We start from the raw sequence: 21667 nt of genomic DNA, 5'->3' as shown, positions 1-21667 counted from the left end.
GCTCCAGATTCGTCACTAATCTATTATATACAGTGAGTACAACCCCTGAAACAAATCTGCTCGCTTCAGAGTGGAGACAGGGAGCGGCCAAAATTTTATACAGGAATAATGGGAGGGCTCTTGGAGGAGGTAATATCTAAGCTGAAATGGAACTGATGAAAAGCTAGCCTCACAAAAATCTGGCAGAAGTACATTCTAGATGGATGAAATAGTAAGTGCAAAAGTCCTGGGGCAGGAGTGAGTCTGATGTGTTTAATACACTAAAAGGAGAAGGTGGCTGAACAGTGTGAGCCAGAGGGATGTGCGGTCCGAGAGGCAGGCAAGGACTGGGCCCTGCACAGGGTCTCGTGGGCCTCAGTGCAGAGTTTGGATTTCATTCTAATTGTAATAGGAAGTCACTGAAGGACTTTAAAAGCCGTAATGATACGAACGTGATTTACATTTTCAAAAGATCTCCTGTGAGATCACCCACAAGAACGTAGAAAATGGGGAAGCGAACAAGCTATGAACTAGTCTGAGGAGAAATAATTTGATGGTGTATAAACAGTAGTAAATATAGAGAAAAGTGGGAAAGTTCAAGATTTAGGGCACATTTTGAGGTGAAACTGACAGAAATTAATGACGTGGGATAAGGAAGAAAAATAGCAACCAGGTATGACTACTGGTTTCCGCTTTGAGCAACTTTGATACCATTTATTCCAGTGGCACCAGTTACTGCTATGAAGATTACCGAGGCAGGAACAGGGTAAAGGGGAGGACGATCAACAGATCTGCTCTGAACATATCAAGTCTGAAATCCCATTTCGTCATCCAGATGGAGACGTCAGGTAGGCAATAGATACTATTTCCTACCCCATCCTCCTGCTGGATATCCCCTATGTAACAGACCTATGTTTCTAGAAACAAAATTGGGACCCCAAGCATAGGTGCCCTCCACACACCCCCAGCCCACTGAAGTCATACAGTAAATTACTTCCACATGTGCTTAAACTTCATATTGCAGTCTGCGCATGCCGGATAATCACACTCGTAACTTGAAATAATTAAAAGATTGATTCAAAGGAGGATACATTAACCCTGTCTCAGACAATTAAACTATGACATTCACTCCTTTAATTGATTCCTCCTGAGTAAGAAATAAGATGAAATGAAAACCTAATATACTAACCTCTCAGCCAGGGCTTTAATGGATATAATTTTATAATAACTGTTATGGCTTAAATTGTGTCCCACCAAAAGATGCTGAAGTCTTAAACCCGAGGACCTGTGAATGTGATCTTATTTGGAAATAGGGTCTTTGTAAATGATCAAGTTAAGATGAAACCATCAGGGTGAGTACCCTAATCCGATATAATTGGTATTTTATAAAAAGAGGAAATTTGGACACAAAGACAAACACACACACAAGGGAGACTGCCATGTGGACATGAAGGCTAAGATGAGAGTGATGTGTCTATATAAACCAAGGAAACAACGCCAGAATCCAAAGATTCTCCACCAGAAGGTAGGAGAGAGGCATGGCACAGATTTTCCCTCATCGCCCTCATAAGGAACCAACCTACCTGACACTTCGCTGTCACACTTCTAGCCTCCAAAACTGTGAGACAATAATTTCTATTGCTCTAAGCCACCCAGTTTTTGGTACTTTGTTATGGCAGCCCTAGGAAAGTAATCCAGTAACGATAAGAACTAAAGTTTCACAATTTGCAAAGTCTGGATTCAAAACTAACTGGAAAAATAAGAGAGACATATTTGAATTATACAACAGATACTAATTTTTCCCCAAAACTTAGCAAAGCCACTTACTAAGCTTTGTAACTGTCAATAAGTCATCCTCTTTGAGCTTTTAGTTTCTGATTTGTAAATTAAGACAGCTGAAAGGACCAAAATGAGATAATGTACAGTAAGTCACTTTGCAATCTATGAGAGTTACACAACATAAGGTAATACTAGTATCAACATGATTGCATGACTATTACCTAGTAAAAAACATAGTTACACTAAATTTGTGTGTATGTGTGTATAGCTATCATAAACCATAATTACTTACCTACAGAAGATGTGCTCACATCCTCCTAAACACACAGGGTCCCTCAGAATATTAGTGCTGTTTGAAGAAAGAAAAATAATCAAGACTTAGGTCGTTGTTAGATAAACATTTTTTACTCAACATTTCACAAGTCCAAGGCCCAACACTACCATATTTCTTTCTCAAAACAGAAGATATTAAGGATGTATTTATTCATTTGAAAGGTTGCTACTCCCTGATTAAATATTGTCTCATCACACACCTGCTGAATTCAAATAGCAACTACCAAACTCAGTACAAATTATAACACTTTTTATAATGCATATACTGTGAAATCATAGAAAGAAGCAACTTTGTTCAGTATCTCTGAACCTCTTACAGGCAAAACCAACCACTGGCTGCTTCTTTCAACTAATGATTCAAAGTGTAGACCATAAATCTCAAAATCAGACCCACAAGTAGAATGACTATGTAGTGTATTGTCCAAATGAGAACACTTCTGAGAGCGAAGGGGAGTGATAACTAGATAGAACAGCAGGACTGCCACAGAAAAATAGGACATCTGGTCACTTTGACCATAAGAATTTATGGTTTCCCATTAAAAAAAAAAAAAAATTTGGTTTCCGGTGGTTGTCAAGTACCCACCAATTTTCTACAGATGTCTTATCAAAAATGCAGCCATCCTTTCATTTTACAGTAAGTTGTTTGTTTTCTTTAAAGCAACTGCAAATGGGAATCATTAGGTTGGCTGTCTGCAGACAATTAAGTATTCCCAACGTTTCCATCAAAAAACACCTGCTAAGTTTGATAATCCTAAGAAGGTAATGCTACTTAACTAATAAACACATATCAAGTCATTATATTCAGAGGGCGTAATGAGGCACGAGCAAACAGAAGTAAAGCTTTTAAAGAACGAACATCTTTTGTGCTTGGTTTATTATACTAACCCTGGGACCTGTAGGTATTTACACCATTATTATCCAATTACCTCTGTACACATACCATATATCAATAAAAACAGTTTTCCACACTTCCTGAAAGATCAAAACTATCACACTGCACATTTTAATAGATATGAACATTAAAGTGAAATTGAGCTTTCAGAAAGAGTGCTAAAAACAGAGCACACCCACAATGTTATACTCAAGATATCGAAAATGGGGCTCACTGACATTATAAAACCCATCACTTTTTAAAAACCCAGAATATCTGACTTTTCTATCACACTACATAGGACACGGTGATAAAAATATGACTTGTGACGTGCCAGCCACTTCTGGGATTCTGGCAGTTCAGATGATCCTTACTACAATGCGCATGCTGGTCCTATAATTTTTGTTCATTACTTGACCTACCAAACCTAACCCCTGATCTCGAATCAAGTGTGCTGAATTCTACTTCATTACAAGCTCTGCCTCTAAGATCCCAAAAGTGGTGTGATCTCACTTCCTCCTATCATAGTATCCCCCTTCTCTTTTATCCCATCACCCTGACCAAACCTCCATATTCAGGTTGTTTTCCACATGGAAAGACTTCCATTCAGTATTAGCTCCTTGGATTCCCTACCAGCCCAGGCCACAGAGCTAACTTGTTCTGGGCCATCTTCACCACCACCCTTATTCTACTAACCTCTTAGACACTCAAGGATGCCAATCTATTGATACAATGCTAGACAGGCTCCCCAGTCCACTCCCGTGCCTGCTCTCAGGCTCTGAATAACCATTACAAAAAGACAGGAAGATATACAAACTTGTCTCTATAAACTCATTTGGTAATTTCCTCACCTTTGTATCTCTACCAAAGTGATGTAGTAGACGTTCTGTGGGTAAACAAATGAATAGACGGCTATACAAAACAATCCCCAGGCTCTAAATCCCATTAACCTTACTGAAGGCAAGCAGTGTGAGCTTTTCACCACCAAACTCATTCCTACTTCTCCACCCATAATCTTACCCCTCCCTCCAGGCTCAGAGGAAAAGAACTCCTTCAGTCATTCTTCCTTCGTAAAATGTGCTGCTCTATTGTCCTTAGATCCCTTAACTTCTCTGCTTTCTAACAGTCTATTCTCATCACTACAGTCACCTTTCATCTTCCATCTGTATCTAAACATGCAAAGGTAATCTCTCCTGCAAACTAAAACAAACAAAAAACCCTTTAGACCAGCAGTCCCCAATCTTTTTGGCATCAGGGACTGGTTTCATGGAAGACAATTTTTCCATGGACGGGAGGCGGGGTGGGCACGGCAGGACAGAATCAGGCAGTAATGCCAGGGATGGTTCAGGTGGTAACGCAGGCGATGGGGAGCGAGGCAGATGAAGACTTGCTCCTGCTGTGCGGCCTGGCTCCTAACAGGCCACGGACCGGGGCTTGGGGACCCCAGCTTTATACCGCGCCCCCCACTGTACTGTCTGCCCCAGCTCCTCCCTTTCTTGCAGATGTAAGTTCTGGTAAGTCCTCTATAGGTGCTCTGTATCAGCTAACTCCATCTCCTTTCCTTCCTAGCTTTAATTCCCACCACTCTGCTCAAACTGCTCACCAAAGCATCTTTTGGTCCTCTTTCTCCCTAACCCTCTGTGAAATAACATCGACCTCACCTTCTTTCCTAAAACCTTCCCTTCCACTGAGTTTTAATTTCCTTATAGCACATTTATGTGCTGATTTCAGCTCGTCCTTAGCTGCTTCTTTTCCCATCTCTCCATGTAGGTTTACCCCCAGGATGTAGTCCACAGCCTTCTGGCTTTCTCTGCCAATACCTGACTCAGTGCCTTGATTCTATTTCTAAACTTAAATTTCCATCCTAAGATGACTCTGTACCCCTTGATCTATAGTTCTTACCCTTCACCCTAGCAACGAGATGCTACAGTGCAAGTAGCAATGAATCTAGTACTACAAATAATTGATCAACTGTACTAATTATTCTAATTAGTGACCTAGAAAATACTTTTTATTGCTGTTAATAGATGAGAAAAGACACTGGGAGAGTGAATGAAAAGTATGCGCACACATGTGCTGGGAGACGGAGCAGAGAGAGGAGTGTTATAGCCAAAGCTGGGAGACGGTAGGGCCAAGTTCAAAAGAATTTTAATGGAAGAGCTCAAAGAACAGATACACTGCACAGAGGGTGGCACGAATCTTTGTCAAAGCGAGACTTTCTGAAAATGTCTACAGCTTAGCTGAGAAGACACTCTGGAATAAAAGAATTCTTATTACAACCAGACAGTATCTATCAAAACTTTAAATGTACCAAACTTTAACTCAACTATCCTACTGCAAGGAATTTATTCTTCAGATAATCTCAGATGCTTGAAAAATTGAAATTTCAAAACACTAAAGATATCTATCTAAACAAAATACCAAAAGCTTCCAGGAAATAAGAAATAATAAAATGTCAGATACATATGTGTGTGTGTGTGTGTGTGTGTGTGTGTATAAATATATATATATTTTTTTTTAAAGGATTCAGAATAGCGTAAGACATCTCACGGGTGACAAGGAAAAAACATTTGGCCTTCACAGTAATGAATGAAAATTATTTTGTACTTTGAATTCTATATCCAGTCATCTTCCACAGTAGAAAGTTGATCATTGGTAATAAAAAAAAAAAAAAAAACTCACCCTTTCAGAGTAGGAAGTTAACAAAAAATGTCTAAAATGGAAAAAAAAATCTAGAACTAGCAATAGAAACACATTTCGTAATCTGGAAATTAAAGAATAAAAAGAGATGAAAGAGGTTGTATCTGGAGTATAGAACTCAAGGGTGATAAGGGATGAGGCAAAATAATGTTTTCATTATAATATTTGTCCTATTGACTTTGCCAACTGTGTTCACATATAATTCTAATAAAAAAATTTTAATGTAAAGGTACATGGACAATATTCACCCCAGCATAAGTCTTGTGTTTATTACAGCACAAGACTGGAAACGATCTAAATTTCTACCAAGGAAATGGTTAAATAAATCATGATACATCTACCTGATGACCGGTAGCCTCTCATCTGAGGTACAAACATAGAGAACCTCTTAAAGGATACACAAGAAACTGATCAGAGTGGGTTCTTGAAGAAGATTCAGACTTACCTGTCATTCATTTAACAAATATTTAATAACCGTATACCATGTTATTTTAATTCTTTGGCATATACATGTATTACTTTCAATTTTTAAAAACTTTAAAAGTTCTTCACAGTCTGGTCACTCCAAAGCCAGGCAACCTTTGTTCTCACTGCTCCTCAACAAAAACTGCTCTTATCAGGCCAGTCAGTGTCTGTAACATTTATCAAATACCTTATGACCAATTCCAAGTCTAGTACTCCTCAGACTGCCTAGAATATACTTCCTCCTCCCACAAAACTATTCAAGCCGAACACATTTTCCAAATACCATCCAGGATGATACAATAAAAATGACACTAAACAAAGAAGCACAATTTCTTGGAATTTAGTTTCCATGCCATCACTCGTGCAGAATCTGTACCCTGCAGCAGACACATATAAAGGACACAAAATTGACTGCATTACACTCTTTCCTAAGGGGCTTACAATCTAGCTGGGTAGTTTTATAAGCCAAGTTAACATATGACTTAAGTACAAAATGCTCTAAAGTTCCAGAGATGGCATCAAGCTGGGGCTCTGGAAATCAATGCTGAAAACTAAGTATTTTATCTGCCTGATTCTTTCTTTTCTTCTTCTTTTTTTTTTTTTTAAGTCTCCAAATAGATTGTAGTCCTACAGACAAGAGATCCTGACTTTCAATTCTTCAGAGCTCCCCAACACACCATTACCTACCTAGCATGGTGCTATGCGAACAGCAGGATTTCAATAAATCCTTAGTGAATGAACTAAGTGGAAGACTACATACAAAATGCATATTAACAATTCTATTTTATCCTTACCCTATTTTTTGTTTGATATACATATATATTAGAAGGGAAAAAAATCCAGAAGAATAACAAAAGACATTTGCATGGTAACAGGACTTCTGTACCTTGAAAATTCAGCTACTTTATTTTTTTCCATCTGCAGTCATACTTCTGTTACTTTATATGTAGTTCATTTGGAAAGACCGGTACAGTCAGAGGATTATAACTTAGGGAAGAACTAAATAGGGAAAACAAACTTTTTTTTTTCTTTTTAAAGGTCCTATTGAGAGAAAATTTTCTTTGCAAAGAAGAAAAGGAAAGTAAATTCAGTTGAGATTACAATACAGAGGCAGACCTATTTCTTAACTGAATGACTCCCTAAGCTTCCATGAGATATCAACTGCTATTTAATATTAGGCAAGATAGCTACTACAGCGCTCTTGCGTTTTAGAAAATTCCCATGCTATTTTTAGGTGTGGACCAACACATTTAACACCAAAATGCAGAGGCTCCCCAAGCCAATTAAACAATTGGCTTTATTTTTCTTGAGGAGAATAAATAAAATTGTTAACAAGTCAGGGATATGGATAATGACATGAAAGCACCTTATTTTGTATAGTTATTCTGTATGCCATATTAAAGTAAAACATATGGGAAAAACAGTAACTCATGTCTAATTGTTCAGTGTCAATAAATACTGAATAAATCAATGAGTCAAATATCCCCAAAATCAAAGGGGTAATAGAATTCTATCTATTAATGACTATTTATAATAGAATCTACTATTAGGAGACAGATAAGCCACAGAGAATATCATGTATACCCAGCTCAAACAGTTTAGGTTATTTTGTCTTCTATATTCCCTTTCCTCCAAAGCAAAACAGTAACTAAGTAATTGCTGATATTCCTGTCCTTAAAGCATCACTTCCTCCACCTGATGTTCAAATATTGAGTTTCCAGGCTCAGACATAGGCATTCACCTTTATACCCTCTTTTCAGCCCACTTCCAGAAGTATGCCTTCAATTGCCACATATACGTAGGTAACTTTCAACTTTGCCCTCCACCCTGAAAACTGTCCTCTGGGCCCCAGACCTGCATAACAGTAACTTCATTTGTAATTCCATCTCCTCTGCTATGGAGGACAGTACTAAAGGGTGCTCAGTGTGTCTGTCTGGTAAGTCTCCCTGGCAGTCCCCAAGCCCTATATAACACCAGGCATGTGTAGCCTGTAACAGGACTGTGCATGTCGTGGTTCTAGCTCTAAATCCCAGGGGGAAAGACCTGCACCTTCTACATCTCCCCTGAAACTTTAGTCACTGTTTACTACCAGGAGCCTGTGGAGGATTCTTGGCAATTCAAATGTATTAACCAGGTCCTCTGGTATTTCCACCTGCAATGTGATCCTAACTTAACCTAAATTTTCATGTCTTCATTTAACAAACACTAAGAAACTATGTGTCCAGCACTGTGACTGCAAATGTGAACCTGTCTTTATGAAATGTAGAGTATAACTGAAGGAGACAGGTGTCAATCAAAGAATAAAAATACCACAAAAGTAAATAAATCCCATAATTTGGAGGGACATATGATACGTGAACACTAATGATTTGTGCCCTTTTCTATGTGTATGTCAAACTTCACTAAAAAGTTTTGTTTTTTGTTTTTTTTGCGGTACGTGGGCCTCTCACTGCCGTGGCCCCTCCCGTTGCGGAGCACAGGCTCCGGATGCGCAGGCTCAGCGGCCACGGCTCACGGGCCCAGCCGCTCTGCGGCACGTGGGATCTTCCCAGACCGGGGCACCAACCCGTGTCCCCTGCATTGGCAGGCGGACTCTCAACCACTGCGCCACCAGGGAAGCCCTAAAAAGTTTTAAACAATATTTTGCATCCAAAAGACACTAATAATTCCAGAGTCTGTGAATTGGACAGAGCCTGAAAAATCAATTCATCCATTTTCCTCATTTTACATATGAGGACACCGGGGTCCCAGGAAAGTTACACAAATTGCTCTCCTCAGGTAGTAACTATGTGAAACAATGTTAAGCTTCTAATCCGTAGGATCTGACCTTGTCTTTAACACTGCCCACCTCACTCCCCCTCTATTATACATACTTTTTAGCATATTTTTATTTGCTATAATCCTCTACCCGGCTCACCTATAAAAATCTCTCCAAGCCCCAATTCAAAAGTCCAGGAATCTTTCCTCCACTGATCCCACCCAAGTACTCTTCTCTGCATCCCCTTGGCCTTCATCCTAATTTACCCTGAACTGTGTGTACACTTCATCCCTTATAACTAAGGATAGCACCTTAAGGGTGGAAAGCCTCACTGCACCACCACTTACCCAACTTTCAGTGCCTCAGGGATTGTTTCCTAACAATGAAGGGAGTAATCATCCCAACAAAGGATGAATGGCCTATAAGAATGCCTCTCAACATTCCAAACTAATGAAGAAAGACAAAGGCTAATGCTGGAGTCAGGGAATCTACCCTTTATTTTACAAGCATTCATACAGCACTTAGAACATAACACACACTGCTCTGAGTACCTTACAAATTAACTCATTTAATTCCCCTAACAAACTTAAAAAGTAGAAACTACTACTAACTCATCGGCAGATCAAGAAAAGGAAGCATACAAAGATGAAATAATTTGTCCAAAATCACTGAGCCAGGATTTGAAGCCAGGGTCCAAAATCCATTCTCTTAACCACTAAGCTATGCAGCCTCAAAATATGAGAAAACAATCTCAATCACCTTTACTAAAACGACGAGATAATTTAGAAAAATAAAATCACCTATCTTAAAAAATCACAAGGCTGTTTTTTGACTTTTTACTAAAAGTTGATTAAAAAATCACTAGAGGGCTTCCCTGGTGGCGCAGTGGTTGAGAGTCCGCCTGCCGATGCAGGGGACACGGGTTCGTGCCCCAGTCCGGGAAGATCTCACATGCCGCGGAGCGGCTGGGCCCGTGAGTCATGGCCGCTGGGCCTGCGTGTCCGGAGCCTGTGCTCCGCAACAGGAGAGGCCACAACAGTGAGAGGCCCGCGTACCGCAAAAAAAAAAGAAAAGGAAAAAATCACTAGAACAAGGTCCTATAGTATAGCACAGAGAATATTCAATATCCTGTAATAAACCATAATGGAAAACAATGTAAGAAAATGTACATATATGTATAACTGAATCACTTTGCTGTACACCAGAAGCTAACACAACATTGTAAATCAACTACAATTTTAAAAGTCACTAGAGGACTTCCCTGGTGGTGCAGTGGTTAAGAATCTGCCTGCCAATGCAGGGGACACGGGTCTGACCCCTGGTCCGGAAGATTCCACATGCCGCGGAGCAACTAAGCCTGTGCGCCACAGCGCCTAGAGCCCATGCTCTGCAACAAAAGAGGCCAATGCAATGAGAAGCCCGTATGCCACAACGAAGGGTAGCCCCCGCTCACCACAACTAGAGAAAGCCCACGCGCAGCAAGGAGGACCCAATGCAGCCAAAAATAAATAAATAAATAAAATGAAAATAATAATAATAATAAAAAATAAATAAAAGTCACCAGAACTCCGAATTAAAATTGTGGTAGATGCTAAACCCCAGCCCCCACCAAAAAACAGATCAAGAGGTATCTAGTTATTTAAATTCCCAAAACAGTGTCATAAGACACCTGGGCTTTTTCACTACAGCTCCCATTTCCTGCTTCCTTTAGGAACCCATTATTCTCATGCTTCCTGTCTCATTTTCCCAAATCTTTAAATAGCTCCTATCTGGTTGTGAGGCTTGGACCTAACACATATGTCACATCTGGCCTCTTGAACAATTTCATCAGCTTCACCTTGGAGTCATACTTATGTTAAAGGTCAAGAAAAGATGCCCTGTAATGTAGCCAATCCACCCTCACTCACAAGTAATGCTTGCCGCAAAACAGATCCAATATGCTACACAGGACAGGTGACAGCTGGGAGCACGAGATGGATGACAGCTGCAAACTGAATGTGAGGGTAATTGGGGTAATCACTAGCCCACTGGGTAAAACTTTGAAGCTCTGTAAAAAGGACAGACACACTGACACACAATTTCAAATAATATGACACTGTTTTGAATGATGGGTAGCAAAAGCAAGAAGCAGGCCATCCTGAGTTGCTCCTTTGGAGTAATGATGTCAGGCAGCTACTAGGCAAAGCACAGGAGGGAAGAATGGGTTGGTTTTTTCCTATGCTTTACTCACTACAGACAGTGCCAAACGTTCAGTGACAGGCAGAGGAACACTAATCATTTCTAAACACTAAACCCCATGTGACATTAAATTTTACACCAAAAAGGATTTTTAACCTTGATGTTTTACCTGTTAAAACAGTTTTGCAAACTACTGTCTATGCACCAAATCAAGCCAGTAGCCTGTTTTTGTACAGCCCTTGAGGTAGGAATTATTTTTTTATGTTTTTAAGGGTTGTAAAAAAAAAAAAAAAACAAGAACAGACACTGTTTGTGACAGCAAAGCCTAAAATATATACTATATGACCCTTAACAGAGAAAGTTTGCAGAGCCCTATGTTAAAATATGCACCAAAAGAAACAGCTGAGATTTAGTTAATCCATCAGTGGTTCGTATATTAATTTTTTTTTTTTTTTTAATCCCTGGAGGGGATTTCCTGGCAGGCCAGTAGTTAGGACTCCTCACATTCACTGCCAAGGGCCCGGATTCAATCCCTGGTTGGGGGACTAAGATCCCATAAGCCGCATGGCAAGCTGTGGACCAAAAAAAAAAAAAGTTTTTTCATGAATAAACAAATCACTGGAGTTCAGTATCATTAACCATCCACGACAGGTTGTATTAAAAGTCTGGACCTAGTTACTGATGTCTACTTTCAGTCTTTTGGCTCCTACTGTCTGCTCACTTCAGTTAGAAACTGGAAAAATACTGGTAGAGGATAAAAGTGAAACTGGCTTTATTAGATTTCAGGACAACCTATAGATTATTCCTCTTTTATTCCTCTTTTGTCTCCCCCAAACCATTCAGCAAGCAGACTGTATTTTTGTATTTTCATAAAACACCAGCTCTTAATCACTTATTCTATAACAATCACCACATTCACCACTTTACATGTATAATTTCATTTAGTTTCTTCCCTCCCATAGAATGTTAGCTTCATAAGCGTTGGGGTTTCTGTCTGCTTTGCTTACTAACGAATCTCCAATGCCTAGAGTAGTCTGGCACTTGGTAGGTGTTCAATAATATATTTTTTTATTATTAATGAATCCTCACAGGAGGATGAGCTGAGCACCATCGTCACTCAGATAAGGAAACTGAGGCACAGAGATGTTGAATGACTAGGGCCATTCAGCAGTATCAAAGCCGGAACCTGACCCCAGCAGTCTGATTCTATGGTCTAAGTGAGGCATCACGCTGCCGCCCTAGTGCCTTCCATACAGAAATGTGCCATCTGAATGTCTAACTTTCGTTGACTTATGAAGGTGTGACTACAATTGCTTATAGCAACCAGCAGAGCCAGTTTTAAATTTTTTAGTCTCTGATGGATGACCCTTGTGCTATGGGAAAACACACACAACATCAGAATGTCTTCATGTACAAAAGTGCCACTTTTCTAAGGAGGGTAATGATGTCATTTTGTCACAAGGTTTAAAGATTTTGTAAAACAAAATATAAGTGCGAAACTCTGACAGTTACGTCCTTTCCATTTTTAAAGAAAGAGTTGCTATGTTACTTATGCTTTACGTACAACAAAGTTCTGCATGTTGGACATCAGAGGGGGGGGAAAAAGTCAAACAAAGTCCCAAAAAAGAAATAGGGCAGAACAGCTACAAGCAGAGAGAAAACCTGCCAGAGTGATACGGATGCAGAAATACTGAGCTGTGCACACAGCAGGCGCTCAATAAACGCTTTTGGAAGAAATGAAATGTGAGATAAGCCCTTCTTGGGTTTTATAAACCTTCTTTATTTCTATACTAGGAGGAGCTACAGGAAAAGGAGAAGCAAGGAGTACCAGTCAAGAAAGTGATGTCTTCAGATGGAATGAAAACTTTGAACTTAAAGGATTCCCATGGTGTAACAGCATGAAGGAAAATAAGCAAAAATAATAAACAGCATCTCTTAAGAGCTGGAGCCCCAAGCCATACAGTCTTTGATCAAACCAAGGAAATGTGATACTGAAAGAGAAATTGGCGATGTCCATCACCCCGCCATCTTCAATCTACCCCTCAAAAAAGTCCCCAAAACTCTCCTCCCTCCCCAAACAAGGCTGCGACGGAGAAAAGGTCAACGGGGCCAGCTCAGCAAACGGTGACAGCTGCTTCAAATTTAGTGGGCCTCTTCAAACCTAACAGCCCTCGGCCTAAGGTTCTGGTATTACCCTGGTCACAAAAATCACGGGCCCGGTGAACAGTGCAGGTGCCTCAGCGCTACAGGTTCAAACTCTGGAGGCGGGAACAGGGATCCGCATCTTTAGCCACGCCTCTAGGCTCTCAGGCCCGCTAAAGTTCGAAAACTACCATCTTAGTTGGGTTTGGTGCAAGAAAGGCTAGAAAGCCGCCCAGAAAGGGTTGAATGGGGGCCCGGAGTAGGGATAAATAACACCAGATCCCTGGTACTAACCCTGCTCGGCGGCCCAACTGCTGGGGGGAGGTGGGGAGACGGGAATGAACGGAGGAAACCGGAGGTTTGAAAAGACGCCTGCCCCCCGCCGAGGCCCTCCCGGCAGCCCCCTCGAGGGTCGGTCTTTACCAACGCGAGCAGCGTAGCAGCTTCTCCAGCCGGTAGAGCGCGGCGCGGCTGTGGGCCCATGCGCCGCGACCAGCCGGCTCCATGGCGGGCGCAGGATGAGGCTCGTTCCCGGAGCGGACCCTCGGCTGCTTGTTCCCCCGCATCGCCCCGCCCTCGCGGAGAAGCCTCCTGGGAAAGCGGGAGGCTGGGCGAACTCGGGCAACCACCCAGACAGCGCAAGCCTGCGACCTGACAGCCGGCCCCCCGCCCCAGCTGTTCCCACTTCTGTGCCGGCGGGACGCCTAGGGCACCAGGCGCGCGGGGTGGGCGGGGCATGGCCAAAACGCGCCAAAAGTCCTGGCGCGCGGGACTGGGAGCGGGTCCTCGGCGAGGGGCGGGGCGCGGCCTTGGTAGGACACCCGCTGTCGTTGGGAAAGGGGGCGGGGCCACAGGCTGCCCTGAGGCGTAAAGGTAAGAAAGTGAGCAAGTCCTTGCTTTCCCAGAGTGAGGATTCTAGGGACCCTTAGCCGAATTTAATCAATGGAAAGTCACAAACCGAGAAACTTTTTAGTTGAGCATGGTCTGTGCTGTTTCGACTACTGCTGAGCTTGGAAACGCTTTGCTTGTAACATTGACACTCTTTTAATTCCTAAGAAGGTAACTTTCTTTTCTCTCCCCACCCCCACCCCCGGCTTTTCATTGATGGCCATATAGACAGATACACCTACTACGCACCCCTTCACCCTCCCCATCCAGTCCGCTGCCAAACCCTTGCATTTTTTCCCCCTTACTCTCAAATCTTCCACTTCTGTCTTCACAACAGGCCCAGTTGTATCATTTTCACCTGGAGTGTTCCCATAGCCTTCTAGCTGATAACCTGGTGTCCACCCAAGTCCCGCTCAGTCTTTAAGCTACACGGTAGCCATCTAAAACATTTCCAAATAAACACGTGGTTAGTAGACGCAGAACGAGTAAAACTAAATAAGGTCTTATAGGGTGTTTTACCTGACCTATGATAGCACATGAAATTAACCAAATATATATAAATATATATATTTAGCCTCACAGGTAGCCAAGAAGTTAATCCTTGATTTTTTTAAGCCATTGCTTACCCTTTGCACAGAAATCAAACTCTAGAGAACTTAAAATGTTAAATGAACTTGGAGAGATGCTATGGTGTATAATGGAGTTAGTTGGAGACCTCAGGAGCAAGGAAGTCCTACTTCTAATCCCACTTCCTCCACTGAATAATTGTGTGATTTAAGTCAAGCCTTAAGTTCTCTGAGCATTTGTTTCCTTATCTGCAAAACGGGGATAATAGTATTTATCCTGTAGATTTCTGGGATTACAGTAAATGTAAAAGCACTCAGATTTACTTACAGTAAATGTAAGTACTCAAAACTAATGTGAAGATGATCAGTACTGTGAATGCTTTACTTACCACAGAATGACACTGAATATTTTTGTCAGATGCTTTTTTTTATTAGGGCATAATTTAACTGTGATCAGAGTAAATGAAAATTTCACACTTTGGTCAAATGCTTTGAGGACCAAACAATTGTTACTGGCCTGTTCCTACAGTGCTATTAAATGAATTATGACACAGGTGCAATGACTTCTTTCTCCTATTAGTTTCCTCTTCCTTCTACCACTGCTCCATTACCTCTCCCCAAACTCACAAAATTCTTGGCAGCTGTTTCATGGTGGCCATAGTACACTGGTCAAGAGAATAAGCAAGCTTACTCTTCCATCTGCCACTTCCCCTTCCATTTGCTTCCTCCCAGCCCTGCAGTGCTACAGCTCAGGTGACTGATGCTTAGCTTTTAGTGGAGATGGGATATGTGGGGGGTTTTTTTCTGCTTTTATTTATTTTTTTGTGTGTGGTACGCGGGCTTCTCACTGTTGTGGCCTCTCCCGTTGTGGAGCACAGGCTCCGGACGCGCAGGCTCAGCAGCCATGGCTCACGGGCCCAGCCGCTCCGCGGCATGTGGGATCTTCCCGGACCGGGGCACGAACCCGTGTCCCCTGCATCGGCAGGTGAACTCTCAACCACTGTGCCACAAGGGAAGCCCGGGAGATGTGTTTTTGAACCAACTCTTCCTCTCAGGCCTGGATCCTGAATTTCAAGAGCCAATTCTTTCTCCCATGTCCATTATGTGTGCAGGTGAAAGATGGGTGACCTACCCAGGATGAGGTACACCAACAGTGTGAAATCCTGAAATTCTGTTCCCAGAAAAAACTTCCCCAGGCAAATGCAGTCCAGCTATAGGGTCCTGGTAAAGCCTTAGCTTAGGGCATTAACAGTATCCCCTCTCCACTTTAAAAAGGGATAAATGGTATCTTATTTCCCTTTCCGTTTCCCTGCAAGGACCCCCTGAGTCCATCAAGTTTAGGTTTGTTGCTCCATTTCACTCCTAGTCTATCCTCCTCTCCTTCCAGTTAAGCAGTATTCCCCAGAACCTTAGAACCTTCAACCCTTCCAAAATTATTCATCCTACCCCAGTGTAACTCTCCAGTCCCAGGGGGGCTTCTGAGGCATACAAATTGGCTTGCTTTAGCCCATTTACCCATTCTCTTTCCATGCCCTGCCCACATCACTTTGATTACCATCTGTAATTCTACTGTACTCCAAAGGCATCTCCAGCCTGGATCTCTTTCCCAATCTTCAGGCTCAATATAACAGTTCGTTGAAAACAGTCTAAATGCTAATTTTTTTATTCTGTTGTGAAGTATTTTACAAGTAGTAAATCTTACTCATATTCACTTAGATAAACATATATAACAAGTAAAATGGGACAAGCGTAACACCCAGACTCTCAGCCCGTGGAATGTGAAGCTATCTCACAAATTCAGCACGTACACTAATTCTTCTCTGGCTTTGAATTACGGTGTCATGCAGTGAAATCGACCACCTCAGTTCTTTTGAGTGCACTCTCTGACAGATATAAATTTTGTTTGCAAGGACCTCTATGAAACCCAGAGTTACCCCCAGAAAATGCAGTTTGAAAACAATTGAATGTGGTAATTGATGGAGTGGAACAAACCTCCACAGCATCTAGGAGTGTGGTGTCTGCTCTCTGCATTTGACTGAGCTAGACTTCCTACGTGAAAATGCCATTAACCTAAGTTAAAGTCATAAGCTCTGTGCCATTTTTTCTGGAATCCAATGTGGCATAATGATTAAGTGCCATAGAGCTCTGGAGTCAAGCAGAACTGGGTTATAAACTGACCCCTGCCATTTCCTAGAATTGAGCCCATGGGTCCATTGTCTAACCTATCTTGGAACTTAGTTTCATCTTTTGTAAATGTCAGATTAATGTATATCGATCTCTCACAGGGTTGCTGTGAGAAAGGAATTACAAACTATGAAACTGTTCTAAACCAGGAATGCAACACAACCAACTTCACAATGGACTGTCCTGAACTTTAATACATATATTGAAGCTTAAGTCACAGCGCACAACACATTTTCCCATCTTTAGAACTGGTTTTAGCATTGTTGAGTTGCACTAAGCCAGTTATGCTTGCTTTAAAATTCTCTTACGAAAGAGTACATCTTCTGAGCTAGAGGGAGCCGCTCAATTCCGCGACTATGGAACAGAGATACTTGCCGTAGCAATTCCTTTGCAAATATGGTGCAGTAACTCTGAAAGGAAGCTTGAATTTTTTTTAATGACCATAATCTCTCTTAGTATCATCGCAAATGAAGTTATCTACTGAATTCCTAACACCATCCTTGGCATGGTGTTAGGACCCGTTAACGAAAATCCTTATAGTTTTGTTCAGTTAACTTGGAGATCTGTTATTTATTTTGTTCTTCCTTTAAGAGCAAGGAAACCTCAACAATTAAAAACAGTAACTTTGCCCTATGTACTACAGACAGCTTATATGAAGCAAACAAAACAGTATGGCCAAAACTAATCAGTACCTACCACCCACAGACACCATATGATGAATGTGGGCCCCTACTTGGGCAGTACAGTTGTACGTACATGTATTGATCAAGTTAGTGGTTACAGTCTCTCTGAGTTGCACATACAGACACAGTCTCAATGTCATGCAGGCCTTGGCATTTACTGAAAAATTACCTAAGTCACTAGAAGCATCTAGATATTTTGAAATGGTTTTTGAAAGGATGTTAACCCCATTTTTGTGGGCACCTGCCAAATTTCTGTTACAGAATCAAAAGTATGTAGTCTAAGGACATAGATATATTATTATGTCCCTTCAGCAATGCTTTTAAAGGTTTTGGTGTCTTCTGTATTTCCTGATCATTTATCAAATTCAGTCTGACACAGATATTTCACTCGTCATTGTTTTTGGTTCAACAGACTTCAGAGTTCAGCTCATTCCACTGCCTTTTATTGCTTGCTGTTTTTAAGGAGAGATCTCAGTAGAAACCCCCTTTTTCTGTACAGTGTAATTACCGAAGCACATAAAGTGGTTATAGCAGGAATTTATCACTTTCAGGTGGAAATACTCACAGCCAAATAAAAGATAGAGTAGGAATGCCAGAAGCAATTTATAACAGGCTCACTGACATTTTGTGTTGAGAAGCTCTACCACTGAATAAGTATTAAGTCATAAATCTCTATAAACGTGATTAAAGCCAGCAAGTTGTTCTTTGACGGGACACCATAATGAAAGAATGTTGTGATGCAAAGCAGGAAGATTCTGTTGACAAAAATCACCAAAAACAGCTGTCTGTAAAATTTACAAACTGCTTGTTTTAAATTTTGTTGAATTCCAGCAGCTGTTTGTTTGCACATAAAATGTTCATTTAGGAAATGAGCATTGACCCTAGTTTGGGTTCCATTGTGCTTCAAAATTTTGTAATCAGTGCAATCAAAATTCATACAATAATTTAAATTTCTTTCCAAGGACATGTAAGAGGTAACCAGTATATTTAAGTATGCCTTGGACACATTATACATTCGATAAATAGGGAAATGAGTGAATGACTGTATACCATTGTTCCCAAAAGCAATGGCCAGTTACCAAGTGCACTTCAGCTTTATTTTTTTTTCCATTCACATATACTGTTTTGGAAATTATGCCTTGTTCATATTAGATTCATTTTGCTAGTATTGATAATAACCCTTAATAGGCCTTTAGAAATACATTTTGGAGTTTAGAACATTGAATTAATATTTAGTTACTGTTGTAAAGTCACTCTCTGTGACAGAAAGTTTATTAAATCTCTCCTCAGTATTTCTGCATTGCCTTCATTTAGTTGCTTTTCTCGCTATCTCAAGAGATAGCTTATATATTTTTTCATCTGTGAAGTAGGGATAATAGAAAATACCTCATTGCTGTTGAATGAATAAAATAAGCTAATAACCTTAGCAAAGTCCTTGACACACAGTAAGTTCTTAATAAATTCTGTCACTTATTACTCTATAAAAACTCTAGGTTCAAGAATAATAAAATGGGGCTTCCCTGGTGGTGCAGTGGTTAAGAATCTGCTTGCCAATGGAGGGGACACGGGTTCGAGCCCTGGTCCAGGAAGATCCCACATGCTCCCCACTCACCACAACTAGAGAAAGCCCACGTGCAGCAATGAAGACCCAACACAGCCAAAAATAAATAAATAAAATAAATTAAAAAAAAAAGAATAATAAAATGATAAGAAATTTATTCTTAGATAATAAGAACAATATCCTCTTGGATAGTCAGGTAGATTGCAATCCAGTATATTTCAACTTTTAAAAATATCTGTTCCCCCCAGCCTCAAAATAATATATATATATATATATATAAATTGCATGTATATATATATGCAATTTTTAGGTGTTAATTGGGAGATTGGGAAGTTACCTCAACGAATAAACCTTATCTTAAAAATAACTATAACAATACTTTGCATTGTTAAGCCAGACATACATAATGATAGTCTTTCCTATGAATTAATCAAATCATTTGAATTAATCAAATCATTGAGAATAATATACAGTCGTTCCTCAGAATGGGACAGGGGTCAGGGGGATAGGGAGGGGGTGTTGGTTCCATGACCTATCACGATACCAAAATCCAAGGTTGCTCAAGTCCCATGTAAGCCCTCTGTATCCAGGGTTCCATATCCAAGGGTTAAACCAACCTTAGATCATGTATTAAGTTTGGGATCCATGGTTGGTTGAATCCGTGGATGCCGAAACTACAGATATGGAGGGGCTACTGTGTTTATTGAAAAAAGTCCACAGATAAGTGGACCTGTGAAGTTCAAACCCCTGTTGTTCATGGGTCAACTGTATCCGTTGGTTTTAAACTTCCACAAAGAGTCTATATAATTTAGACTTACCATATAATCCTATCAATCACCTGGAGGTAAAGAGGTCATTATCTATCCAATTGACAGAAGGGGGAAAGGGGCTTCAGGTTGTTTAGTAATCATCCCAAGGACACACAGGTTATAAGTGGCAGAGTAGGGAAAATCGACTCAGGTCTGCCGGACTTCAAAGCCCAGGTTTTAAGCACTTGCATAACCTAGTTTTAATTAACTTCCAAGGACTTTAAGTCCAAGTCAGTTTAAATATGAGGGTGTGTACTGATTTTCAGCACAATTATGCATTGTACGATTATAGAAGAAGTTTAACTTATAGTCTTTCCCCTCAGAGAATTTACTGTCTACAGACAAGATTAATATAAGAAACAATACAAATAATATGATATGAGACAGGTTATAATTAAGTGTTCAATTATGTGGTGCACATGTAAGTATCACAAAAGGTCAGGGAAGAGAATGCTTAAAATTGCTTACAGGGTCCAGTGGTTAGGACTCAGCGCTTTCACTGCTGTGGCCCAGGTTTGATCCCTGGTCGTCAGGGAACTAAGACTCTGCAAGCCTTGTGGCCCGGCCAAAAATTAAAAATATTGCTTACAGAAGACTGGGGAGGACTTCCCTGGTGGCACAGTGGTTAAGAATCCACCTGCCAATGCAGGGGACACAGCTTTGAGCCCTGGTACGGGAAGATCCCACATGCCGTGAAGCAACTAAGCCTGCGTGCCACAACTACTGAGCCTGCGTGCTTCAACTACTGAAGCCCACATGCCTAGAGCCTGTGCTCCGCAACAAGACAAGCCACCACAATGAGAAGCCTGCGCACCGCAATGAAGAGTAGCCCCCGCTCGCCGCAACTAGAGAAAGTTTGCGTGCAGCAACAAAGACCCAACAGATCCTAAAATAAATAAACTTATTTAAAAAAAAAAGAAAAAAAAGAAGACTGGGGTGATCGTGGATATCTTTGTGGAAGAAGTGAAAGCAGAAGTTAAGTCTTATAGATAGAGAGGTTTAAAGTGGTAGAAGGATGGAGGAAGATTATTTCAAATGGGCAAAATGATATAAACACAGACACAAATGATGTGGGAACATCGGCACCAGTTTGACTAGAGCAAAGACATTGAACTGAAGCGTAGGTCAGAAATGGTCAGATAACAGCAATTTCATCTGGCTCAACCTAATGCATATTAGATAGTAGTGATTACATATAGTACATAGCTGAACGCAATAAGGAACTTCTGGAATTTGGGGAGGAATTAGTGAAAAGTCACCTTCTTGAGAGGGAAGCTAGCAGGAATCAACACATAATGGTTGAGATTATTATTTGCTCATTCATGCACTGTAAGAGAGATTTGGAAATAGGTTGCTTAGAGATTCAAAGAAAAGCCCCAATCCAATCAAAGCAAATAGAGTAAAATTAAAGGACTGAATTTTTTTTTTAACTTGCCCTTTCAGGGCAACTTGAGCCTGAGAATAAAAATTGTCACATTATTAATAATAACAATCTACATTTATATAGTTTTGGCATCTACCAGTGATGTGTGCTAGCTGGTTTATACAGGCTCATAAGAGCCAACCTTATATTTGTAGGAATTTTACTAGCTATTTGTTAAACATAGCCATTATTAAAAACCATATTGCGTAAACTTAGAATTAAATAATTTCTTAAAACAAAAGTAATAAATATTTAAAACTCATCACTTCCTAAATGTTTTACTACATTTTTTTTTTTATTATCTAACCTCTTAATGTGAATTACATTTTAAAAAAATGTCTATGATGG

The 21667-nt window shown here is 40.6% G+C and overlaps 1 protein-coding gene across 2 annotated transcripts in view; it reads right to left on the bottom strand.

Annotated features, from left to right (window-relative positions):
• BARD1 (BRCA1 associated RING domain 1) overlaps positions 1–13881 on the bottom strand; it is a 73856-nt gene extending 59975 nt beyond the window's left edge. Inside the window, exons 1-2 of one of the 2 annotated variants that reach the window (XM_024763191.1) lie at positions 13629–13881; positions 2051–2107 (exon numbers count right to left, since the gene is read on the bottom strand). In XM_024763191.1, the coding sequence (XP_024618959.1) occupies positions 2051–2107; positions 13629–13771 (200 nt within the window). In that variant the 5' untranslated portion in view covers positions 13772–13881. The remainder of the gene's footprint in view (positions 1–2050; positions 2108–13628) is intronic. The other variant, XM_024763192.1, reaches the window with a different exon arrangement.
• Positions 13882–21667: the final 7786 nt, after the last annotated feature.

Source organism: Neophocaena asiaeorientalis, unplaced genomic scaffold (genome assembly GCF_003031525.2).
Source record: "Neophocaena asiaeorientalis asiaeorientalis breed wild unplaced genomic scaffold, Neophocaena_asiaeorientalis_V1.1 scaffold86, whole genome shotgun sequence".
Classification (NCBI taxonomy): domain Eukaryota; kingdom Metazoa; phylum Chordata; class Mammalia; order Artiodactyla; family Phocoenidae; genus Neophocaena; species Neophocaena asiaeorientalis.
This window is presented reverse-complemented; position numbering and strand designations above follow the sequence as displayed.